At 38.0% G+C, this 27,654-nt stretch overlaps 1 protein-coding gene across 7 annotated transcripts in view; it reads right to left on the bottom strand.

The window, feature by feature from the left end:
• ENAH (ENAH actin regulator) overlaps window positions 1–27,654 on the bottom strand; it is a 101,571-nt gene that overhangs the window by 22,804 nt on the left and 51,113 nt on the right. For 6 of the 7 annotated variants that reach the window (XM_065833402.2, XM_065833403.2, XM_065833405.2 and 3 more), the window contains exons 3-4: window positions 27,042–27,219; window positions 14,304–14,388 (exon numbers count right to left, since the gene is read on the bottom strand). In XM_065833402.2, coding sequence (XP_065689474.1) covers window positions 14,304–14,388; window positions 27,042–27,219 — 263 coding nt within the window. Of the gene's footprint in view, window positions 1–10,614; window positions 10,755–14,303; window positions 14,389–27,041; window positions 27,220–27,654 lie in introns of those variants that run through there. The other variant, XM_065833404.2, reaches the window with a different exon arrangement.

Below are 27,654 nucleotides of genomic sequence, written 5' to 3'. Positions count from 1 at the left end.
TTTTACAGAAGCATCAAAACGTATTTTTTGTCCCTCTCCACCCGTGCAGTACTACAGACACATTCAACTTAACTGTCATCAAGATGAGAATATCCTGAAGACAGGGGAAAAGTGGACATGGTTGGAAAAAAATCCAAGGTGCAGCAGGCAGGGAAACACTGCGGGGAGCTGGGGGGGTTTCCAGCTCATGTGAAAGCACAGAGCAGGGAAAGATTTGGAGAGAAGGAAAACAACTAAAAGGCAGGCAGAGGAAATATAAAGAACTTCCTAAGGGTAAGAAGGAATCAAGGAAAATTTGCTGCCAAGCCCACTAGGCTGGCTGAAAAAAAGGACTTTCCTGCCAAAATACAGTGTGAAAAGTTATAAACCACTCTCCCTCCCCCACCCCCCCATTACAACTTGTTTTATATATATATATTTTTTTTAGTTTAAAAAGAAATTACACTCAAATAAGATACATGTTTGTAGTCTGCTAAAATATAGCTGTTTGACTTTCAAAGCTTTTTCATCTCTTCGGGGACCTCACTACTAAAAGAAGAATTAGGTGCATCCTCCTCAAAGCTGTTGCCAGTATGTTACTGTCAGTACATATCACTGAAAATCTTGTTAGATATCATCCTCTTATTTGAATTTTTATTTTCAAAAATGATGTTTAAAAAGAAGAACTTGTACATAAATGCACACAGCCATTTTTTCTGCCATGCTTCAGATGCAAACTGAAGAAAGCTGCTTAATAAATACAAAGCAGAGGGAGCTTTTACTATAAAGCAAAAACAAGACCTAAATTTTGACACCTTAAGCTACTAGATATGTGTTTTTCTATAGACTGGCACTAGGTAATCTTATCTGGAAAGGTCATTAGTAATTCTGTATTATATGCTTAGAGCCATGCTTGAAGCTTGAAAATTAAGGGAGCTTCAGATATTTCATTCCTATTCATGCTCAGAAAATACTGGCAGAACTGGAAAACCCAGCTCATACACTGTTACTGTTGGAGTCTATCCTCTTTCAGAACAATGTTTTTCCTTTAAAAAACAACAACAACAAAAGCTTCTGTAAAATACTGACATTTTATACTTGCTATAAACAAAGCTGTTCCAGTTATGTACAGAAAAGGATTTCTCCCTACTGAACCTGTTAATCAACATCCTCAGAAGCTGCAAAATAGTTCTGCTTCTGTGTCAGTTCTGCCACCAGCTCCCACTCTCCCATATAACGGAGTTGTAACAACAGTTATTAAGGAATTAGGGCTGCAACTCTGCTTGTTAAATGCTTGATTTTTTAACCTCTATAGTCCAACAAAAAGTCTGGTAGTTGACTGATAAATATTTGGAACCAGTAGACAATTTCTACAAAATATCAAGAGAATACAATGTAAACCACAAAAATTTAAGCTCCAAAAGGGATATTAAAAATATTTTTGGCATTACATTTTAACTTGCTCTGTGTTGTATGAAACTAGTCCTATGTGCTCTTTTAACCTCAGATAAAATCTCTTACTAGAGGAAAGCAGGATTTTCATCATGGCTAACTTCAGCTCAGTCACCTTGGGCTCTTTTTAAGTAAAGAAGAGATGGATGCACAGATGTTTGTAGCTAAGAAACTACTCAGAGCATGAGTCAAAATCTACAGACTCCAAACACAGCTTTCGTTTATTTTGTTCATTCTTTTTAATTTATTTGTCAGAAACTATCATATTCTACCTAGAAACATACACACTGTTAATCCTAAAACTAAAATGTAGATAAGGCATTTGAGATTATAAACACTTCATTTTATATTTAGTTTATGAAATTAGAAGGTATCAATTCACTGGGTTTAATAACACATCACACAGCTGACAAATATTTAAATTTTCTTTTTCTTAAGTTCTTCATTCCTTTAGAGAAATAGAACCTTGCTATAGGTCACTTCTCACATAAGAGCAGCATCACCGAGGCAGTTCTGCAACAAGCCATACTGAGAGCTGTGCCATTTCATATTTTCATAAACAACCTGGAAAAGAACCAGCGAGGCGCTCTTGACTAAGCTCCTTAATTTAATGTTATTTAGGATAGCAAAGATGATGGCAAATTACAGAGAATAACTGATGGATCTTCTAATTCCAAGCAACTGGGCAATACACTTGGCAAATAAAATTCAACTGAGATATAACTGAAGTGATGCGGGGGAGAGAGTGGAAGTCTGCTAAATTCCTCTATAAAATGCTGGAGTACGAGTTGGCCACTGATTCTGGAGTGAGATATTAGGGTTATGACAGACAGTTCTACGATGACATCCATTTACTGGTGTGTTCTGTTCAAAAACATAAACCAGACGCTGCACATCAGGAAAGGATTACAGAGCAGTATAGAAAATGCCATCATCCAGCTCCACAAACCCTGCCTCTCTGCTCCAATCTCAAAAGAGGGAAAACAACTGAACTGGAAAGGCTCAAAGAGCACCAAAACCGTGACCAAACATACCAGTTTCCATTCAAAAAATAACTAAAGATCTTGGAAATCTACATTCTGGAAAGGACAACTGGAGGTCCATAAAATCCCGAGCGATGAGGACATCCTAATACAGCAGCTGGGAGGAAAAGAGTAGATGCAACTAATTGCAAACCTAAAAAACCAAAACAAAACACCAAACCAACAAACAAACAAACAAACAAAAACCAACAACAACAACAAACCAAAAAGGTGAGCACCTCTGCACATCAGGCAGATGAGCTGTGGAACTCCTCACCACACCAATTCCAAGCAAGAAGAGGAAAAAGCCCACAAAAGAAAAAGAAAACACAACATAGAAGATCATTTAGAGAACAAAAATTGCATCATGCACAAGAAGCTTTTGAACTAAAAATGCCCAGAGGACTGGAGAGCAGCAGGGGGAGTATTCCAGGAGTTAAGGTGGGGACTTTTGTTAGTTTTTATTTAAAGCTTTTCCAACTATTGAGAGAGGTACGTCCATGTGTGTATGTACTATATACAAGGAAGGCAGAAGGGAGACATGGACAGTGACACTATACATACACATGAGACTGTCTCTATCTAGCATGTAATTACATGCAATTTTAGCTAAAGCGTAAGATGTATGTCTAATCCAAATTGTTTGCTTGGGATTGACTAACTCCCGATATGTGTGAAGGTGTTCCTGAGGTTACAAGGGGTTGTTCTCCTCCTCAAAGAGCTTTGTCTGTGTCTTTACGACACACAATGCCCATGTGTCACCACAAAATGTACCTGGGCATTCATACACTTTATCTGAAGGAAAAAATATTTCAGTCAACAAACAACACTATCAAACTGTATTGGCTGTCTGCATCTTGGATAAATGACAGTGAGATAGTCACTTCCACCTACGCAGGACCTAAAAGAAAAAGTTCTCATAGTTAAATAAATACTGAGTGACTTGATATTTAATGTATTAAATATATTTTTGTAAAAGAATCCTCATTTTCCATTTCTTCAGGAAATAAAGGCGTAAAACCAGAATTATTTTAAATGTGCAAATAAAAACTGTGAACAAGTTAAACACTTTGCTTACAATACAAAAGCTCTACCAAGAGAGGGCAGCAAAATTCCTTGCAAACATTTCCTATCATCTAAAATTCTCATGCAGGAAGATATAGGAGATGAAATACACCATCCTTAAGGATAATTTTAACTTTACATTATTCTCATTCTACATCACTGAAGCATTCCTCTGTCAAAAAGGAGAACAAAAACCAAAACACACAACCACCACGCCACACCACCACCCACTGCATTTTTACAGTGGTTTTAATGAACAAACATTTCAGATAGAAAACCAAAAGTGGCACTCAGTATACCAGTAATGCAATGAAGTTGCTTCAACACAGCTTAATACGGAAGAGTGAATTCCATAAACTAAGAGAGAACTACAGCCTAACAAGTGTAACAGCTGTAGCTTAAAAAGATTAAGGACTCATTTTGCTAATTAAAAAAAAAAAGGATAAATCTGTGTGCATCAGAATGCCTTAGTTTTGTTTAGTTAGCATTAGATAATGTAATTTTCTCTTAATGTATTGCCAGAGATCAAAATTATATTGTGCAACAGCGTTAGTAGATTAAAAGGAGTTATTATGCATCAATTAAAGCATTTCTGAAATGTCAAGACTTGGGCAGTTCTAAAGCATGGCAATATTCAAGAACATTGTGAAACCAATATACAAAAACCCTTCAGCCTTAGAAAGCACAGTATCTGGCTACCAGGACAACTTTTGAAAAAGCTAAAAAGGTACTGAAAATGCCCCCCAAAAGCTACTTATAGTGAAATGATAATTATGCTAAGGCAAAGTGATTCTTCTAATTATTTTAAAGGTGTGAGTTACTAGAACCTAAGAGCTAATTTACACTGAGTAGTTGAAAACAGTGCTTTAAAACTGAACAGCACATCGGTCATATATGACATAGGTACCGTTACATGTGGGTTTAGATACAAAGAATCAGCTTCAGAATTTGGAGCAGCTGCCAGCTTCATCATGCATTCTACTCATGAAACTTTCTTTCTGGAATTTCATTAGTTCCATGCCAAAAGTGTCTTGGGAAACTTCACTTTGGGGTATTGGCGGGGGGAGAGGGGGGGGAGGGAGTGGGGCAAGTATTGGCTGTTGTTTTTAAATTAACTAAATTATTACAACATCATTTAAAGTTATTTCCCCTCTTTTTCTCATCCTTTTGTCCAACTAAAGAGGAGGTACAGTCAGAGAGGATGAAGAAAGAATCATATTTACAATACTAACTTGTGACTTTGAACTCTATCAGCGTTAATCCTCCAGATCTATGGGCAGCCAAGAATCAGGAGCATGACTACATTCTTGAAATAACACAAGGAGAAAAATGCAAAGAGCATAGTTAAGAACACACTGTTGCATCCCTGGTGAAAGAAACCTCACATTTTCCAATGGTGACAGTGTTTAGAGTTTCTCCTACATGACAACTGCAAACCAGAATCTCTGTTACCCAGCTACACACGAAGCCTTCCGAGTTTGTTCTGAATCAGAGCATAAAAGGGAATAAAAACTAAGAAGTAGTGCTACTATCTCAGCTCTTGATGTTATATGAATGAGTCAGTATCTCAGGCACACTGAGATCATCACTTCCTATCATGGCTTTCATTAGCAAGTAACATCTCCATATTCAACAACCATCACACACAGCAACTGGTGAGCTATCCCAAAACAATATTATTCAGTAACTTTAGATCTGTATTTTCGGGGGGATAAGGCTGTTTTAGCTTCTGCTCCTGGAGGTGAATGACTGACCGTGATCCTCTGGTCCCTTTGCTAAGGGCTTCAACACAGTAATTCAAAAGAACTGAAGTCTCGATCAGTTTTCTTAAAATATGACCATTATCACAAGGGCTGAAGGGAAGACAGATCTCAACTACAAAGAAACTTCAGTGTTCTCTGCTAAAACAGTATTCTGTGTCAGAGCAGACTTAACAGCCAGAGAGAACCTGTCTTTTTCTGGAACACTTGCAGTAACAAGAGAAAGTATGTCCCAGCATTAGGTAATTCTCAAAAAAACAGAGCTCGTGTCACAAGGGCACCAACGGAAAAGAAAGAAAAAAACAACTACATGTAACAAATCCATTGCCAAAACAGGTTGTGAAAGCAAATGGCTGTCTGCTCTGGCAGGTCACCTTGCTTCCTCAGGTGAAAGTTTTTCTGTACATTCACATAAATCTTCAAGATTCTAACACTGACTTGCTTTGGTTTGGGATGTGAGATCAAGCCATTAACTTTTTTCCTAAAAAGATGATAGCAAACCACACCGAGAAGACCATATATCAATACCAGAATTCAGCCACAAACCCAAAAGACTTCTTGTCATGAAGGCAGATACATTAAAAACAGAGGTATTTCCATGAACAGTACAGACAGAAGCATCTTTGTATCACATCCAAATTCAACAGGCACTGAGCTGATAGATACTTCAAGACGAACAGAAACTGGTTTGAAGTATTTGATTTTAAAATTCACTGTAGAACAAAGACACAAGACAAAGCCTGCAGAAAACAAAACATCTCAAGGAACAGACCTGACTGAAGTAATTGCTGCATTGAGTGAAGAGGTCAGCTGCAGGCAGATCATATACACCATTTGACAGCTGTTAGTCCTCATTTTTGAACACACCAATTTCATATTCCCTTCTTTCTTTGTTGAATAACTTGGTGTCAAAGCACAACATCAAATCGCTTAAAGATTGATAGGAATACTATCCTCATTTTGTCTGCTTAAAGACACAACAAGGATAGGGCAAAAAAATAATGAATAAGATGTGTGTATTGAAAAAGGACATCAAAACCCATCACTTGAGCCACTAATAAAATGTTAAATTAAAAAAAAAAATCATAAACCAGATTCACTTGAGGGGAAATTCTCAAGTTTGTGTCCCACATTGGGCGTTTCGCCTTTTTTTGAAGAACAGTTTCTTGCTTGTGCTGTTATCTATTCTAAAATAAACAAATGTGGCATAGCAGAAGACAGACACAAGGCTGACACCCCAAAGGCAGCATGAAGGTTGACCATTGCTAGCTTAAAATATTGCAGTAATATATTTTGCACTTTATCTATTCTGAAAGTTACCATTAAGACATTATGTGCATCTTTCATTCTGTGCTTCACTAGTTTTTAAATGTAAATTTTATAACCCAACATAATAGCATTATTTCTACATTTGTTGTTTATGTCAAAGTTTCAAAAGTAAGCGTATAATATCAACTATAATTAATCATCAAAACCTGAATTCATCAACCCAAACCAATGGAATTTTTCAAGCTGTGTTGGTGATCTGGTCATTAAACTTGCATTTACCATCTGAATAAATATTAAAATACATTTCACCATTAAATTATGTTTACAAATTTTAGAAGTTGCACTGTAGTGACTAGTTCTACAAGAACATTCCATAATACTCCAGTCCTGGAATCTCCAAGCGCTTGGGCTTTCAGGGCAGCTCCTCTAACCCAGCCTCAATTTCTGAAGCAACACAACAATGTTTGGGCTTTTATTCTAAAATGCCAAAAGCCCCAGCATGTGGGCATAGATACCATTATCTAATCCAACAGTCACTACCTACTAGAATCCATCTCACATGAGGGCTGTTCTCCCAGCACTGAGTCACTGCTCCAAGCCCAGCAGCTGGCTGCAAACCGGCTACAACAGCAGCCGAGCGGGAGGCGCCGGTGCCAGGCGCGGGGTGACCTCAGCTCCATCCCCAGCACCGTGTTATCTACAGAGAAGCAGCCACCTTGTGACTGCAAGTAGCCTCACATGCTCTATGGACATCAGTTTAACGAGGTACGGTCAATCTATTTTATCACTGTTGCAACCGTTTGTAGAAAGAAATAGAAAAGTGCTTCAGCACGTTGATTATTTTGAACTTTGCTGCCAGTTTGAGTTTTAATAGATTCATCTTCTGATCTTGTTCTGCACAACTTCAGAAAAGGAACAGGTGTGTCTGCTATGGTCCTTCAAATTTGGAGGAACCTACCTGAGTATCTATGTTAAACTCGCACTTTAATATCAAGTATTTACTCATCATTCCAAAATTCAGCATTTACCACAAAGCTCACTCTCCTGTATGGTCACATAAACCTACTGAATATGTATCTCAATAATGCTTATGTACCATGGAATGAACACACAGCACCCCAAAAACTTCATAATTCATTTACAAAGAGAAAAGAGTCTAAATCATGGCAACACAGATTGCAAATTTCCATCACATAGACAGCCTGCACCGAAACCAAGAGTCTTCAAGAATAAAATGTACACTTGATGCGCAAATAACATAACCTCAGCAGAAGCGATCAATATTTAACCTCTTGGCATCTTCTTAAGTGCTCTCAGCTACGTGAACTTCACTTTGCATCATCTGAACTGAACTCTTGCTAGATGCTCTCACTAAAACTCTTAAAGTTAGCTGTGTTTAGCTATGTCTTTTTAAACAAACATTTTTGAAGTGCTAAACAGTCTGAACAGGCTCTACCTGAGCCCGCTGCACATGGCTTCAGAGAAACCCAGACGAGAGCCATTAACAGTTGACTTGATAAAACAAGCAGGAAACTGACACTTAGAAGACCTGCAAAGTTTGACCATCCAAAGGTAAGAGGCTTGTGAACTGAGTTTATGTACATGCTCTGGAACTGACAATTAGTCTCAGTTTCAACACTGGTGGACAAAAATTCTAAAGGCATTTAATTGACTACATGTATAATGATTTTGAAACACTATGCGAATCTACAGGTCATTATACCTACTGCCAATGTTCAAGGAGCTTTACCCTGATTGATCACCATTGCATGTAACACTTCCACTGTCAATTTAATTTTCCCCGTACACTAGGATTAAGATATCCTAAGCTCTAGTATTTGGTCTACAGATTAGGGGACTTATCCCCCCTAAAAATGTCTAAAACACAGGATACCAGCTATATATTATTTCTCATTGCATTTTGATCATCAAAATCTTCAACATCATTCCACTCCTCCTGTTCTCCTTTGTACTTGGGTATCTCAACTCACATCAGTAGCAAGGACTTGCTTTCTTCAGCAAAACACCAAATAAAACGGGAACCTTTCCAATTCCAATGATGCAGGAGGAACTACCTGTTCCTACGCTCCTCACACTTCCACAGTGATCCTCCTTTCTTCCACCTCAAGTAGGAACTTCCCTCTTGGCATCTGTCAAATGCTTTTCTAAAGCCCAGAAACACCGCTTTTGCAAAATAAAGTATTATCTGGGTACAGTTTACTGTCCTGTGTTTTACCCAGTTCGTTATTCTGTTCTTCAAAAGTAGTTTAAATCTTTTCACATGAGCAAGACCAAACTAACAGGCTTCCATGTCCTTGATCAAAAGGGATTTTAAAATAAGAGCTTTTTGTTAGACCTTAAAGCTCAAGTCACATTAGTTGGAAATAAGAAAATAAGAAAACCAGGTTTTATCAGTCAAGCAAAAACTGGCAACCAACCGCCACAACAAAGACATGAAGAGGTATCTACCAATCTAAAGGTTCTTACATACAGATTTCTAATAGAGAAAGGGACCTATTAAAGTTTTCCCTCACCCTGATCTTTTCAACTTAAGTTCAAGTGTCCTGCTAGTTTATATACTTGGCAGAAGTCAGACTACAGGAAGGCATCAGTGCCCATGCAATGCTCAAAAAAAATAGCTTCTCTATAGTAGAAAAACCTACTTCTATTGGTAACTCCCTCAGCAGGATTCTAGTGAGTACTGATTTCATGAAAGGAAACCAAAATAACAAAAAATCTGGAAAAATGTAGAAGAGTTTCTGATCCAAATTTCATGTTTTGCACTAAAGAGGAAAGAAACAAAAACACCAACACACACACACAAACTAAGAACTGAACATTTTTGAGAAAGGGTAAGATTTCAAAGAGCCATTTTTAAAAGTGTTAACTAAAATACTTATGAGAACCACCCTTCAAACAACATGCACATTAAATTGCAGCAATTAAGGCAGTAATTTTGCCAATGTAGTCAGAAGACTGCTTAATGGAATAGCGCTCTTCCCAGTTTGCTAAACGTGTCAATGTTACCCAACATCTGTAGCTATTCAGTCCTGTAACCAGGCAGCACCCATTACCTCTCCATAAAGCCAGTTACCAAGTCTCTGAGAGCTAGACTTGACATAACTAAGGAGAACTTCACTGTGAATGGGAACAAACTGCGAATGGAAAGAAAATGAGAGGCACTAAACCAAAAAGTCATTATTATACCAGAAATCTGTGTTCCAGAAATTTTGAGGACAAAAAAGAACCCTGAAACCTTCAGGATGAGCTAAACAACACTGATGGGTTTTTCTTCTGTGTCTTTTGTTTCCTCACCTACTATGCAATGCAGAGGCTGGAAAGATCACTTCATATGGCTTTACAGAAATCTGACATCCTCAAAATAAGCTGTTGGATAAACGACACCATTTCAAAAGCAGAGGGAAACTGGAAACAGGACATCTGGCTGTTAACTAGGGAATGGCCACGGGTTGTGGGAAACCAGGCTAACAGGGACACAAAGTGACAGGCAAACTTTCTTTCCTTCAAACCAAAGAATCATTTTGGTTGGAAGAGACCCTTAAGATCATTAAGCCTGTTATTATACATACATTGCTACTGAATTGTGGGATGCAGGTTTTTTCTTTATTTCCACGCGTTTTCAAAGCAGCCCAGGAATTACATATGTAATAATTACTAATTTACGGGGCGGGGGGGGGGGGGGGGGGGGGACGAATTATTTTAGCGCAGTTAAAAATTAAGATTAGCAATATCTAATAAAAGTACTTTTAATCTGTAAAATAAAAAGCATTCCTTTAAGTCTATCAGTAAATAAGTGCTACCTTTTTACCACTTTCTGAACTTGTACTGTCTATAACTAAGAAGCCTCCCACAAGATGTTACGAAAACCACACCATATCAATACTACTTTCTACCACAGTCACACACCAAGTTTTCTTCAACAGTATCATCCCAATCCATGATGTAAATGAAAACTGTAAGCAAACTTGAAGTATTTAACAATGACGGCTCCCCCTAATATTCTGCTGCTGCATTTGGGTGAACTGCAATCTTTTCAGAGTACTTACGACAGGAGTCGGTCAAGTTTTGGTCCATTGCGTCCCTGAAGGACGATAGGTGGCTTGTATACCTTCATTATGCCTTACAATCGATACACTTTCTCTGTTTCTGATGTTCTTGGTCTCTTTATTTATGAAGCAGTGATGATTTTGAAGCTATTTATAAACATTAACTCATTAAATTCCCAAGTGTCATATTAGATACCAACTCAGTGACTCATATTCCTGACAATATATTTATCATGGCTGGAAGAGAAGGTAAATTTACATGCACGAGTAGCACACAGAAGCATGCCATGAACTAATGTTATATTTTAGAATGGTATTTGATATTAAGTAACTCTGCAGTTGTTAACAAATACGTATGTCAACTAAAGTTGGCTCATTATCAAACAATCAGTGGAATTTATAAACTCTGCCTGACTACCACTCCGACAAAATGAAAAATAACCCAGACAACAAAAATCCTTTCATTTTTGAGGATTTAAAATGGAAGCTGTAGTGTTTTAAAGCTTGTTATTACCGTTCTTAAGTGAGTGCAAGTTACGGAAAATTACAGCTATCTTCAAGTACTCCCTGCTTTAACAGGAAAAGCATACACCATGTGTTAAGGTTTCTTATAAGAAAGTAACAAAAGTTATCAGTTCACCAGATGAAATTATTACATTCGCCGCCTTTTGTGTAATCCTGGCCACATAAAAACCTCAGTGTTTCAGATCCCACATCTGGTCCTCATGACCTTACAGCCTGTCATCACTGCACAGTAAACAATGCAAACATTCAAGTAACAGGCTCTGCAGCAAAATAAAGTAATATTACATTTTGAGAAGAAGTGCTAAAGCAGTAAGGCATCTAAATCCTTTTTAAAATAGAGGAAAATCTCTGAACCAAAATAATACACTTTTGTTGACAATGATCTAATGTAATTCTTCAGTTCTCAATTTCCCCAAGATTCGTCAACACTGGTTATTAAAGTGAAGGAAAACATCGGATCAATTGAAGAAGTCTCTTTAATACGCCATTCTTCACCAGTCACTCCTTTGGCAAAACATTTCTGAGGAAATGTTTCTTTTCGTGCCTAGGAAAACCCTGAAGCTACAAGCCACATAACTTAATTTCAAAATCAGTCCTGCTTTGAGCAGAGGGTTGGACTAGATGACCTCCAAGGGTCCCTTTTTCAACTTCAATTTTTACATGAGCATTTTTTTTTCAGGCTTAGAATCATTTTAAAAAAAATATTTTTCTGAACTTGGGAGTCAGTCAAACATTATTGAATCAGGTACCCTTAAGGGGAGGGATATGAGACCAGCACTTAAACCCAAATATTATCAAAGCCACATTTTAAACAAGACCTCTACCCTGCAGACGCATTTCATGAGCAATAGACTCAGCAAAGCCTTTCTACTGATCCATCACAAGCCTCATGTTCCTTCCCACACAGTCACAGTTATTCCCTTCTCTTGCATTCCCTGTAGTCTCACTGCTCCCCACAGAATTCAATTCTGCCCACACTGCCTTTACCGAGACTGGAAAAGTCACTTGGAGATATGTTGAAAATAATATATACCTAAACCTTTTCTTCCCAACTATTTACTATTCTCTACATTGTGATAGTAAGACTATTGTTATTACAGTCTGAAAGCTGAAAGGCAGTTACTGCAAAAGACAAGTTCTAGCTTAGAGTTAATTGAAATGTATTATAACCATATAGCTAGAGTAGTAAAGAGACCAGAGAAACATTTGTGAAATGTTTTAATAAAATTACATGTTCTTCTTCAGCTTAAAGACCCAATGGCAATAGTCTTTCCACAGACAATCTGGTCAGCAAGATGAGTAAACACCCATTCCACTTCTCTATCCTTTTTTTTAGGGGAAAAACAAATGAAAACCAGGACCAGAGTTCAAAGAAGACATTCTATTAGATGAAAACAAGTAGATCAGACTGATCAAATGAGAAAGTGAAGCCATAAGAATGCCATCTGATAATATGTTTTTTACACACAGAAAATGTCAAGCAAGACTTGCAGAGCTCTTAATACAGGGCAGCACTTCTTTCTGAAGGAACATCTATCTACGACGCTTCTCTGAAAAGTATTTCAGCATTATAAATTTCCATTAATACAGCCTTCTAAAGGAACAGAGGGGAAATAAAAATATTAAAAGCCACTACTGTGGAACAGAAAAAAAAAAATCAAAAGAAAAATGCTTTTTAAAAGTCTGTCAAAAGAAGTGACATGAAAGACCTTTCTCATGACAGCAGACTTGCACATAAACACATCAAACAGACAGATTTGTAATGAGCTTCTTGCTTATTTGCTTTTAAACAAGGGGCCTTTCAGATAAAGCAATCCCTGCTCAGTTTAAGAACATATTGCAGAAAACAGGTGAACCGGTATGACTAATTTTGATGTCAAATCTTTGTTCAACACATATAACTAGTTTATTGAATCTACAGTATGAATTATTCCCAAATTAGCAATCTGGTTCTGCTCACCTTTGCATAAACAAATGCAAATTATCAAAATATCAAAAAGGAAAAACTTCAGTGTCAATTAGAACAAACATGCTAAAATATTTTTCCAGTTACCACTGAAAGCTATTAAATGAATTCACACCATCAATCTGGATCACATCCTATTTATTCAAGGATCTTGTTCCCTACATCTGTACCACATGTGACCTAAATTGCTCCCAGCATCCCTCTTGGAAGGGAACAGCTAATCTCCGGGGAGTATTTTGATGGTAAAAGAATCCAGGATTGCACCACAGGCAGTACGCCTGAGACAGTTCAAGGTCTTGGTCTCTTGCTGAACCCAGTCTGATGGCACTATCCTAGAAGACTTTGCCATTTCATATACCCACATCCCAGGCACTCGACCTACAGCACTAACCCATATTGCCACACAACAAAAACAGGACTATGGCAACTAGAAAGTTTGTTCCCAGAACTCAAGCACATGATTGATACATAGCAGTTACTAAAAGGAACTGAAAACCCTCCATATGTTAAAAATGCTACGGGTCTGGGTTACCCACAGGGTATGGGACAGGGTACAGTGGCTTCAAATTGAAGGGAACAGCTTAGCCCGGAGGAGTACAAACTGGTCAGGGGAACATGGACTACTCCCTGAGGGCAGCACAGATAAACTTTCACCTGTAGCAATAGCGGTTGTAACTCCTAAAAGGTTCCATGACTGTATACACTAAAAGCAGAAAACAAAGGTTTCCTTGCTAAAGAACTGATGTAGTATAAAGGTGAACAAACTTTCCTATACATTTTGCATTAGTGCATCCACATTCCAGAAGCAAAATTGTCATTCTCCATGATGATTTAATTCTCTGCTTCTAAAGGTCAAAGCTTCCTTCCTTGCCTCCTTCTTTATAAGGATGTGTCAAAAACTGAAGACAAAACAGTCACTAGAAAACTAATTAGTCTGGCTGAAAAATAACAGCAGTGAAAGCCTCCAAAGATTCCCATCTGATCTTCAACTTCTCCATGACAGGCCAATAGCAATTGCAATGTTTGAATGGGTGGAACTTAAGAACAAGGGATCTCGCTACAATCAAAGTTTTTGCACACATATAAATGCTGCCCTAATGCAAGAGAGTAATTTAAGTCCTTGACATTTAAGTTCTCATCATTAGTGAGGAGTTATTACATGCGTTAACTGAACAACTGCTCCCTTACAATACCGTACCTTCTCTGGATTTCCAATTCTTCTTGTGATGGACCATTTTGTACTTGAGGGGGAAGCTGTGAATTCTGTCGAGGCAATGTAGGACCTAAAAGCGAAGGCAGATCATCAATTAACGATTTGAACTTTTACTATGCAAAAAATGCACAAAACCAAGGCAAAAGGCCAAGCCATCACATGACACTGTAAGAACTGTTTACTTCTGCTTTTTAAGCCAAAGAAGCTCAACAACAGAATACAGCAAATAAAAACTGCAACAAATGTTACTTTACGTATTTACAGAATGGATTTATTTCACATGGATGAAAGGGTTTCACAGAAACGCAAAATAAATTTTATATATGATGGAACTTCACGAAAGCTTTGAAAAGCGCTCCAAGTCTGAGATTTTCTTAGAACAACGAACAAGTACTCTTGGAGGAAAAGGCTCAAAAAATTAATACACTCACCTAAATAGAACACTGGAAATGAAAAAAAAAAAAAGAAAAAAAAAGAAAAAAAAAAAGAACAGGAGAAAAACATCAGAAGCTTATCACCATATTGAGAGAAGGAAGATAAAGCAAGTTTCTACAGGTCACACCACAATTTACTCAGTTTTTAGCTCATCGACTTGGATCAAAGATCTTCGTTTTTGGATAGATAAGTATTGTGTCCAAATGAACAGAGGCATACAGCAAATGTACAAACTGTGCATTCTGCTCAGCGCATTAGATGCAAAAGAGGACATGCAAATACATCTTCGACTTTTACTGATGAGCAATTCTGAATCATATACATCTTTCAATTAATTGTATACCCTAGATCTTGCTTCTAAAAACAAACAGGCTTTTCCATTTTTCTTACAAATGTATTTACAGCACAAAATTATTTTAAAAGATTTAATAAAAGGATGAAGAAGTGCAAAATAGAATACAGTAGATCACAAATGTACTGTTTCTGTAAAAGCAGGCAGTAAACCAGGAAATTATTTGGACTACAGCTAAACTTAAGTTTATGGAATTTATAAGCAAGTAGGATTAAAAAAAAAATAAAAACTTATCAAGTTTTGAAAAGGTTCCAAAGCAAACCAATAACTTAATGCTTAGTTTCCTACAAACTAGAATGATGGAGTTGTAATGAAATCTCCCACATCTCAAATATCAAAATGTAAAATTGTTTGCCATCTGAACTTGTGAAAGTCATCCAAAACCACAAAAGGACCATGTGTGATATACTGAGACATCAAGAAGGACAGGTGATCTGCCCCAGATTCACCAAACAAGTGCCCTGTTTAAATGCTGTACAGAGAGGTTCATTTACTCAAAACAGCATAATATTGTTTCCACTGTGGTCATAAAGACAACAAATCCTGAAAATTATAAGAGTGTATACTATCTACTGTAAACTACAATTAAAAAGTAGTGTGAGCACTTACTCTTAGAATATAAAAGCAGGAGGTGTACTACAGAGGTTGTGTTCCCCTTTGTTATTCTTTTCAGCAAGCATTAGGTCCTCATACCTAAATACATGATGTTGCCCTGGATGTTGCCTCCAAGAGATACCCACAGATATAAACCTTGATTATTTTCAACGCAAAATATTTAACTGCAATGATAATTTATAATTAACTTATCAGTCAGTAGGAACATCTGTCATATTGCTCATCTGGAAAACTTTTCTGCTTTACGACTTCCGAAGTCACACATCCTCCTCCATCACCTCCCCTGGGTGACAGGTGGGAGGTTTTGATGCCCATTAAGCCATGACCGCAGCTCCCAAGCAGCCGGGCTGCTCGCTGTCTGCACCGCGCTGCAGCCTTTCATGGGCTTTTAGGAGCAGAGACAACCCGGCAGCAGCTGCGTTGCTGCTTAAAGGTGCTATGTACCACCACCGCTTGCCACGTCTGATATAATCCCTTCCCTCAGATCTGCCGTTTCTCGGTATGAAACGCATTCACCTAAAAATTAATAACAAAGGATAAAAATAATAACTGGTCATGCTCTGGCCATTTACCAACTGGAACTATTTTGTACTGAAAACAGAGTAGAAATGAAAACCTCAAACTTCTGCTCATTTAATCTCTAAGAGTATTTAATACATTCAGGTTTTTTTTAACAAGGTATTATCATGCTGCAGTAGGTGAGTTTGGAACACCAACATCCAACCCTGCCACCTGCATCCCCCCCAACTCTTTTGCCAGCATCACTGGAAACCAACCACCTGGCTTCACTTGCACTGGTTATTCAAACCAGCCCAACTATTGGAAAACCTGTTCTCATAGTCTCAAATTGCATCATAGGGCACTCTGTCAGAAAATCATGTTCTCTGTAAATTCTGCAGAACACAACCATCAGCAAGTCGAGCCAGCGTAACCTGGTCAATCTACTCCAGTAAGTTACGTGCTTCTTTCACAGCTATTAATTCAAAGGAGCTGAACGCAACCCCCTGCTAACAATTAACATGGTTGTTACAGGATTTCTTACACATTTTTGTCATAAGGAAATGAAAGCTGGGCATGCTAAAGGCTTTCAGGAAAGTAAATTTCAGCTATCAAGTCATTTGGCCTGTTCTCTAACAAATCCCACGCTAACAGGCACTGGCAAGTTAAAGGTACACATCAGGTGGAAAAGTATGTTTTATCCCATAAAATTAAGTTATTACAGCAAGCCAAGACCACCACTTCATTGCTAAAATATAACTGTCAGTAACGGGACAGATGGTATAAGAAATAAATAAGCAGGAACTAACTAATAAACTCTCTCAGAGGCTTTTGAGCACTTCAAGGTACTTCAGTAACATCAAGCCTCAAGAGAAATATTCATAAATACTGCCTGGAAAAAAATTCTGATCCTTCTACAGGATCACTTTATCTTCAGAGACAGGTACAACCCAAATAAGAGACGAGGCTGAATGGTCTATTCATTCTGATTTTTAAGGAAAGCCTAACATCTTTCTTTTTCTAAGGAAAGCACAGATGGTGCACTCCATGGCAGAGTCTGTCAGACAGAGGATATAATTTCATACTAATTTGTTCAGCAGCTATTCCAGTTTAAATGCTTTCTGGTTTTCAGCTTATTCTCACCTTCGCATCACCCTTCCTCTATGACAGTTCAGGCCTCTGTGGAGCAAGAGGTGGACTGGAAATCTAATACATTAAAAATCTCAGGAGAAAAGAAAACCTGCAAGAAGTGGTTTTGACCAGGATCAGTTCTGGTTCTTCATGCAGTCACACAGACAACTATGCTGGCATAGCTCAGAGAATGACATCAGGCTGCTGGGGGCTGCTTGAGATGAATTCAGCATCCCCAACATCACCTTTTCAAATTGCGACTACAGTTGTAGTTCATCAAACTCCTTTACTCCATTTTTTATCTCCAATTGACTTCTCACCTCTGTATCTCCATTCAAGAGCTGAATTAATTATAGTTGTGAAAGTATAATTAAAAAGATGGAGATGGAAGCACATGGTTTCTCCTCCCTTCATGCTTTTTGGTTCATCAGTTCCTTTAATCTTTGCAATTACACTGTCTGCTTTGGAGTTTCACACCAAACTCTCCACTCCACTTCTTTTAATGTCACCTGCCTTACATTAGCAGCATCAACAGAGCACCTGGTTGACACTGAGGACATCACATTCCTATGAGGTAACAGCCCTAAAAACCCTTGAGTATCTACTGTTTAAGACAGGAACAATAATATATTACATGTAATACTACAGGTTATACAATGAGCTACCATGTGCATTTTCATTTAGCTGGACAGGCTCCCTCAGGATCTGGTAAAATAAGAATCTGTGAAGTTCTTTTTGGGGGACCACTAACAGTCACATCACATGAAATCTTCCTCAGAACCCCACATGCCCTAGTGTTCAAAAAAGCCAAAGCACATACAAAAAGACCCAAAAAAACAAAACACAACAAAAACACTCCTGCAATTAATGTACTATTCAGAGCACGGCATTAAAAGACAAAAATCTAAGTTGTAAAAAAAAAAAAAAAAAAGCTATAGTGGCTTTAGAAAATGTTGGTCAAACATCACACATGAGAATTTCAGCTTGAGGTAAAGATCTCAATTTTCCCCCCAGAGAAAGAGTTTATATAAACACCACAGTAATTAAAGAATTCCCACACTTTCATATCGCAGTATGTTAGTGCCAAGACCAAGCAACATTCCAACTATACAGTCTGATATTCAAATAAAAGTATGACTGACTTTTCAAAGAAGGAATGGTTTGAAAGCAGACAACAATTTATACAGGCATATGCTATAAAGATAAGTGTACTAACTAGTAATCTTCAGAAGAGATTTTCATTAAGGACAGTTTGAGTACACCTACCAAGCAAAGAACACACCTCAGGCAAGAGTTCAACACCATAGAAAAAAAAAAAGATGTATTTCTGTTATAGAATTTAAGAACTTAAGGGAAAAAAAAGTGTTTTATTAAATGTTCAAAGGTTTTCTGAATGAATGGAAAGCAGACTTTTTCAGATATCTATGCTAGGAAGTAGTAAGAAAAATTATCATAAAATAAATAGTCTGAGTTGGAAGGGACCTTCAAAGCTGATCCAGTCCAACCCCCTGCAATGAGCAGGGACATCTTCAACCAGATCAGGTTGCTCAGAGCCCCGTCCAGCCTGGCCTTGAATGTCTCCAGGGATGGGGCATCTGCCACCTCTCTGGGCAAACAGCCAGTGTTTCACCACCCTCACTGTAAAACATTTCTTGCTCATGTCTAGCCTGAATCTCTCCTCTTATAATAGCTTATGGTGAAATTACCTCTTTCCCTTGTCTGTAGCTATTTCTCCTCCCATGCAGATCCTGTGCTGTTCTAGGACAATACAGAACGAAGTCTGGGGAGATTCACTCACCAGCCGCCAGCAGAAGCAAAATGGCACCACTCCTCAAGACCTGGACTTGTATTTTGGATTTATATGCAAGATTGTGACGGTCAAAAACTAGGGTGTTAACAAGTGACAAAAGTATTCTCTAGTACTTCCAATTGTGTGAATCATCTTCCAGCTGAGACTTCACTTTCCTTCAAGTATCTGCTTCCTCACATACAGCTACCATTTCTTAAGCACCTCCAGCTGAGTTAATTTACTCTTGGCTTCCATTTATTTTAGCAGAGTGGTAACTACATTGCATTTTCCCTACTGAAAGTAAATGCTTTCCGTTTGACTTCTCAAGCACTTTCACCTGCTCAAGGTAATAAAGTTGGACAAGAACAACAAAAATACTCATGAAAATACATTTGAATTTAAGCAGAGATAAGCCGCCTCCTATCACTGCCAGCAGAGGCTCCTATCAGTGCCAGCAGGGCCCGGGGAAGGGAGTGCTGATATGAGGGTGCTGGGCTCCGCTCAGCAGCTTGGCTGTGTCACCTCAAGTAGGTTTGGGGTTTCCCCTCTCACCCGTCCTTTCATGAAGGGGGAGACAGAGACAAAGCTTCAGCAGTCAAGTCCTACAGTTGCTTTACACAGAATCACAGACTGGTTGGGGATGGAAGGGACCTCTGGAGATCATCCAGTCCAACCCACCTGCTAAAGCAGGTTCACCCAGAGCAGATCACACAGGAATGTGTCCAGGTGGGTTTGAATGTCTCCAGAGGAGGAGACTCCACAGCCTCTCTGGGCAGCCTGTTCCAGGGCTCTGGCACCCTCAGAGCAAAGAAGTTTCTCCACATATTCAGATGGAACCTCCTGTGCCCACTGCCTCTCACCCTATCATTGGGCACCACTGAAAGGAGTCTGGTCCCATCCTCTTGTCACCCACCCTTGAGATATTTATAAACATTGATGAGATCCCCTCTCAGCCTTCTCCAGGCTGAATAGCTCTCTCAGTCTCTCTTCATAAGAAAGTTGCTTTATGCAACTACAATATCACAGTCATAAAAAAACAAGTATTAAAAGTTAAATATATCAATACCATCTATACTTTTCCCCCCGCCCAGTTCTGTCAAACTTTGTTTAAATAACTATGTTATATATGATGACTGTGGCCATTTGCATACAATACTACAGAAATTAGCCTAACAAAGCTGTAATTCCACAGTCATGCTCTTGATTTTATGACAACACCCTGTTTGCAAAAGGCAGCAGTTTTAATACAGCGACAGCTTCTACTGGTAATATTTTCAAGACAGCATATGAACCCTGAAGAGAAAAATACATTAGCATTCCCCAACGTTTATTAAACAAAACTTTATCCACAAACTAATGTACTTCTACACAGGTTTGCCACGCAGTGAAGACCAAATACCAAATTTTAATTAAATTCTTTGGGTTGCCTGCCCAAACTTCAATGCTTTCACCTGATACAACACTAATCCTGAAGAACCACACAAATCAGAAATACCACACAGGTAACCCTTAGAAGTGACTATAACTCTGAAAACTTAGCAACTTGCCCTTCCCTTCCAAATACCACAGATAACACTGATGATGCTTTCAATAATCTTACATGTAATTAAAATAGAACTGAAGTATTTTGTTCAATAAACAGTTAAAGCTTCCTTTAAGTCAATATTTTGGCATATAAATCAGGATTAGCCATTATAAAAATCTACTAACTACAAGAATAGATTCTTTAATCAATTCCACATCTAAAAGGAAAAGAAAAAACTCACTAGCAAAAACAGAGATATTATCCAAATTCTGACAACACAGATAATGTTACTCCCATTCTGACGGGGAGCGCTGACAGCCTGCTCCAGAGACTTACCAAAAGTACAGGTATAGCATAATTACTTCATTGCAGTAGAATAATTTTTCTCTCAAAACAAGTTTTAGCATGATGTGAACCAAAACACGCATGATGTGAACAAGGAGAAGCATCTGAGATTCCCCCCAGCCCTGCATATGCATTTCTCATTTCAGTCTCCTAGAGTCTCTACACATATTCCAATTAGGCAACTCCAGTTCTTGTTTCAGTTTGCATTTCCCAAAGATACTAAATTATTCAATCAATGATATGAGTAAGCGCATTCCCCTATTGGCAAGGCTTTAATGAACTATCTCTGCTGTTAGAGAAAGGACTGCACATCAGTACAGAGCTGTGGAAAAAGCAAGTATCTTTTCCCCACAAAGGTTTGATTATTTAATAACTCAACAACCTAACTTCTAGGGTTACTAATAATTTTGAAGAACTTTAACCAAGATTTTTTTTCAAGATTAGAATAAAAAAAGTAAAGAGATCCTGGAAAAACAAAACCCTATTTCTTTTTCTCCCCTCCCCATTTTCCTATGAATGAAAGTGTCACCTAAGGCAATATTAGAACAGCTTCACTGAAGCCATTCCTATCCTTGCCTTTATATCCAGAATATCCCCAAATCTTTTCAAGAATCAATATATAACTGTTAAAGATTAGTAAAAAAAAAAATCATGAATCTTACATACATGTAATTCTAATAGAAAGTATTGGAACAGGTTTATTTTTAGTTCTTCTTCTGCCACTTTCATCTTCCGCAACGAAGAACTCAAAGTACCCCCTCAAATGCAAATTATACATATATAAATCTCATACTTAGCTATTCTCTTAGCAAGGCTTTCCTGGGACTGAAGACAGATGCCACACAAAACAACACCAATTCCAGCTGAACTAGAAGGTAATTTTTGCAGCAAAGCATCAGTGTGATACCCCTTTGTTCCTCCCATCTCCCAACACAAGGCTACCCTCACTTGCTCTTATTCCTTCAAAGGAATAATCCATATTCTCACACATCAGAGAATTTTCTCAGCCATCTAATTGCCCTTCATTGAGGCTTTTCTCTCATTCCAGAGTCACTTTGATGGGAACACTGAGCTCTACTTAATGCAGATATGAAAATTCTTTGTAATGCAATGCAAAAACCTTTGCAGAAAGCAGTCATTTTTACTCTAGACAATTAAGACCAATTACTGAGTATGTGAACATAGTACACACAGCCTTAAAGCCTGAAATCCTCTTCAAATGACCTCTTAAACTGATGACACATACTCACCACTTGATGGAGGTGTAACTTTTGACCACTCCAGACAGTTATTTAATGAGTAAGTCTTTCAAATCTTGGCTCATTTTTAATACATCTCCTAAACAGTACAGGGCAGGAACCTGTAGCATTAGTAGTCTACCTTAAAATTCCAAGAGAAAGTGCAGTCCTGCCTTACTGTCTTTCTCTTCTGGATTTACAGGTAGCTCGCAATCTGCTTCACTAGCCAGCAGGAAAACAGAGTCTGCTTGAATAGCTACTAGCTAATACAGGGGTGTCACACTCATTTTATAGTTATAAATGTAGCTAATCCTACATTTATACAGTCCTAAAATTACATTCAGCCCTTTGGAGGCAACCACAAGGCTTATGTGGTCCTTGGTGAAAATGAGTTTGACACCCTGAGCTAATAGTGCCATTTGAACCAGAGAGAGTGAGAACACTTTTCACTTTTACATTGATTTAAATAAGCAGAGATCGAGCATAAGAGAAATTAGGTTGATCACATGTTCAACTCTGTAAATCAGGGAGAGGAAAAAAAAAAACTGGACACAAAGTATTTCAAACAGTTTCACTGACGTGGCAGCCATCATTTCAGAAGCCTTTGAGAAAAATGCTAGTTGCAGTAAAGCCTTTGCTCCAACTTCAGACACCTCCAACTCTGCATCCTGAATTCATAAGGATGACGAAAAGCCTGTCACCGTGAGGGCAGTGGTACAGGCACCCAGCATCTCCCCCTCTGCTCCTGCAGATCCACTACAGGGATATCCTCAGTTAAATCACCTCCAATTGTGTCAGCAGTATAACGTGAAGATGCCAACTGCATGCAAGATCATTGACATTTTTCAAATATATGCAAGAGAAGGCAACTATATGATTTTATTCTTATTAAAGAGAAAGAGCTGTAACTAACAGCTGACTCGTGAACCAAAAGGATGCCTACAAAATCTTTAATGTTCCTCAGAAGCTGTTTAGATTTCTGTGAATTCTTGCATAAAGTTTAAAGTGCATCTACAGCTTTATGAACTTCTGAACAGCTTGCTCAGTTAACATAAAAACTTCTTGCCTTTTATTAATAAAATACAACTTAAAATAACCAAGCTAATAAAAGAAATTGCCAAAATGAGAAAACACAGCAGCAAATAAGGACACTGCAAGAACCAAACTTTAATTGTAGGCAATTCTAGAGTAAGAGAAAAGTTCTCTCTATAGGAATTCTTTATTTTACTCAAAGTTGGTGATTCTATATACTGTTCTAGATATACTAGGAAACACTGTAATTTACATAAACTACTGGAGACAAGTTGTTCTCTTCAAGTACAGATTTTTGAAGCACTATCATCAGAACACCAACTAGGGACTGCATATGTTCAATATTTTTTAAAGTCTGGCAGATAAATTGGAAGAAACAAAACCATCAATATATAACGTATTGATCTTCTGAATTAGCACAAACTCCTTTCATAACATACACTCCCCACCACCTTTTCAAAACAGGGTAATTTGTTATTTGTTTATAAAAAGGGAGGGCAGTTGCAATCCATTTCCTACAATGAAGAGTTAATATTAGAGCCTCAGAGCCAGTGTATTAAGCAAATATTCAGCTACAAAAAATGCTAGGAAAAGAAAATAACACTAAGGATTCATTTCTCGCTGCACTTTTCTATTAGAAAATTACACCAACTATAGAGAAAAGAAATGCATTAAACTTTGAGCAAGGAGTCCAATTAACTTGTTTCTAAACTGCAAACTACTTAGTATCTTATTTCTATTGTTGAAGCAGGCATGTTCATAAAGATACTTTCTTACTTCTTACACTGACACAGGTCAGAAAAATTAAGTAATAAGTAGATCATACACTGACAAACCTCCTAGCTGATAAAACTTAGGAACACCCGTTGACAGTATTCTAACACATACACATTATAAACATGTAACTGTAAACGTTGTCTGGAAATTGTAACAGGCTTTGAAAGTGATGCTATATGCGTAAATCTTCAGGCACCTGCTGAAGCAATGCTGATATAAGCTTTGTTTTTATTTCATCCTGATGGAAACTAAAACACCTATTTTGTCTGTGAAATAGGTACGTGACAGCTTATCACAATCGGCCACAGTCCTCCTTGGTTGATAGAAATTATAGAAGAACAGAGCTCTCTTCCTGCGCGCATGGTGTCCACCATGAGCTGGTGAAGCAGCTAATGCATTTTGACTTGAACCGACCACTACCAAGTCAAATCACAGGAAAGAGAAACAAAGCGGCTACCTCACAATCCAGAAAACGTAAAGGTTACAACCAGTCACACCAAACATAATTAATGTCCTTGTCTGACCTACATCTCAAAGCCATTACGAACAAACTAGGTAGACTACAGCAGTATAGCCAGCAACCAGGACATGAAAGGAGGTTGTACCATGGAGGGTGTTGGGCTCTTCTCCCAAGTAGCAAGCAACAGGACAAGAGGAAATAGCCTCAAGTTGAGCCAGGGAAGGTTTAGGTTGGATATTAGGAAAAAATTCTTCACAAAAAGGGTTGTCAGACACTGGAACAGGCTGCCCAGGGAAGTGGTGGAGTCATCATCCCTGGAGGTGTTTAAAAGGCACATAGATGAGGTTCTTAGGGACATGGTTTAGTGCCAGAGTTCGACTATGCTTGGACTCAATGTTTCGGTTGGACGAGACCCTCAGGATCAATCCTATGATTTAAGAGTCATATTCAACTCCCATTTCATGAACCACACAAAAATCCACCCGAAAACAAAACTACCTCCCAATCATCAGGGATTAATTGTTATTATATTGAATGAAGCAGACAGACTCGAACTGAAGGGCAACTTCAGAGAAGACGACTACTGGCAGAATGATTTGGAAGAATTCATGATTTGGGATGAGCAGATAACTGAATTCCAAGTACAGTGACTTTCAGACTCATTCCAAAGCCCAGTTCTCCTACTCCTCCCCCCCACCATTTAAGAAATTACTAAATTGATGCAACAGGAAGAAGAGTTATTTTCATTGAGATGTTTCCTCCTGTGGAATTACACTAATTTTTGGGTACTGTTTCAATGACATTTTGTATTACTAAACTTACATTTAAAGACACCACTAAAAACACTTTCAGTTTTATCCAAGTCTTTACAAACTGAAGGGGCATCTTAGTTCAATATAATTTGTACTACTGAAGAATATAATAATGAAGTTGTTAGCACACATGTACGTTGCATAAAGAAGCAAGTGAACTAGTCATTAGACAAATCACAACAATCCACGAAATTATAATACAGATGCACTGACCAATTTAAAAATGAGCATGTCATGCCTGCCTATGTCATTTCAGCCAATCTAGTAGCTCAGTTTTAGTGTTAAGAGGAAGAGTTAAATTGAATTATGAAAATATATCTATGTGTATATATACACATACATACTTATTTGAAACATGTTGTACCAAACGCTTCAAGTAAAGGTAATGGGAAACAACATAAAACACTCAGACTTGTGGTAAATACCACAAATCAGGCCTTTTCAAACTTCACATCAAATGAGCAAAACCCAACACTTTATGTGTTCCCAAATGTTGGTTGGGAGGTAGATTGTAGAACAGTCAGAATGCATGAGATGTTTACAACCAAGTAACCCTTGGAGAAAGTAGAACTGAGGGATTTAGAGGAAAAAATATCCAACTGAGAGGCAGGATTTTGGGATCCACAACTGGATTATTTTAGCTGGCGAAAAGACACCTTATACCTCCAGCTAGCCTTTATTTTTTGGCCTTGGATGCTGCAGAACAGCATAAGCACTGCAGAATGTATCATCTTTCTTGGTCTAGATAGCTTAGTTTCAAAAGGTAAGTCTTGAAAGAACAATCAGTATGAAAAGCAGCTTGATAAAGTCACCCTTTTTTGCTGTGGTTGAGACAGACATAGTAAGGTTATCTACAGCCTGTCTCTGTTCAGGAGAAAGAAAACTGGCACAGAGGTACTATCTCTTGTTACATGGGCAATCTTTAAAGTTTAATGAGGACAAAAGAATTCTATTTGCTTACAAGAACACAAAAGTCTCTTAAAGTCTTAAAATAAAAACTCCCTCCGTGTGTGTCACAGTGTTACAATGACCAATTTGCTGTAGAGCCTACCCAGAATACATTACAGACACCTGCTGAAGTTTTCCACCACTGTTTTAAACCCTCTATGTCATCCTGTGCTCCAAACAAATTCAATTAATGATCACTTGTCTAAATTATACGTGCCCATCTGAGTGTTACCCCCGGATCCAACTTCTCCAAGCTAGAAAACTCTGTAGAGTATGAACTGCCAAAGAGGATGGCCTAAATTCCAAAGTTCAGAGTAAGAAAAAAAAAACACCCTTATGTTTTTATAATAAACCAGTACTCAAGCAGAAGGAAAAATACAAATACACATTAGAACACCGAATGCCTCTAGAAATCCTGAAAAAATGCCCTTATTAAGAGCTGCATATTTCTTGGTTAAGCATTTTTTTTTTTTGTTTCCTAAAACAAAAAAATAAGTAAAGTAAGCAAGTTTCTATAACATATGTAATAGATAACTTGAAAACAGGTTTACTTGTTAGGAATTGCATTTACATGGATGTCAAGTAAAGTTGAGAATCACTAGTAAGGAGCAGCATAGGCAGACAAAAACATCCAAATAATTAAAATGGCTAGAGGCTGAATCATTATCAGAAACAAGACTTATTGACTTTTACGCATAAACATTCGAATTTCTTCCATCTCTATATTTGGACAATCTTAAAAAAAAAAAAATTAAGAGGCTCTTACCAGCTTCCTGTGAATTTAATACTTCTAAGGCATGCATCATGGCACTTGCGAAGACATTGGCATCTTCTTTGCTGCCAAAATTCAGACCGTACACCTGCCTAGCATCACGCCACTGGTGGAAGGTCTGTGTAGCCTGATTGTACTTCAGCCCTTTCGGAATGGCACAATTTATTACCACCTATAATCATTTAAAAAAGAAAATTATTTATGTTTAAAATTGCTGTTCCATGACAAGATTCAGCTTCATGTAGATTTTATCCCAGGGTTAATTCCACAATCCACAAGATCTCCACATTGAAGCACATATCCATTTCAATTTTAATTCCAATGCTGCACGAAATCATTGATGAGAATACACGAGGGGACTAATGTGATGTTTTTTATCAATTTTTGTGACCGAACCGTTCTCATTTCAGATGATGTGGGGATGTTTCATAACAGCAATGCAGTAATAGCAACAGTTCTGACTTTTAGTAGCAGTGTACTTGATGGGAATGTGCACTTGGATTTCTGAAACTCAGTTTTCCATTAACTTCACAGAGTACTTGTCAGAATTATTTTTTTAACCAAGTTATCACCTGCTCACTGCGGCTGCTGCACCTCTTAGCTTGCA

Source organism: Patagioenas fasciata, chromosome 3, assembly GCF_037038585.1.
Source record: "Patagioenas fasciata isolate bPatFas1 chromosome 3, bPatFas1.hap1, whole genome shotgun sequence".
In the NCBI taxonomy this organism is placed as follows: domain Eukaryota; kingdom Metazoa; phylum Chordata; class Aves; order Columbiformes; family Columbidae; genus Patagioenas; species Patagioenas fasciata.
Note: the sequence above shows the minus strand (reverse complement) of the source record. Positions and strands in the feature narration are given on the sequence as shown.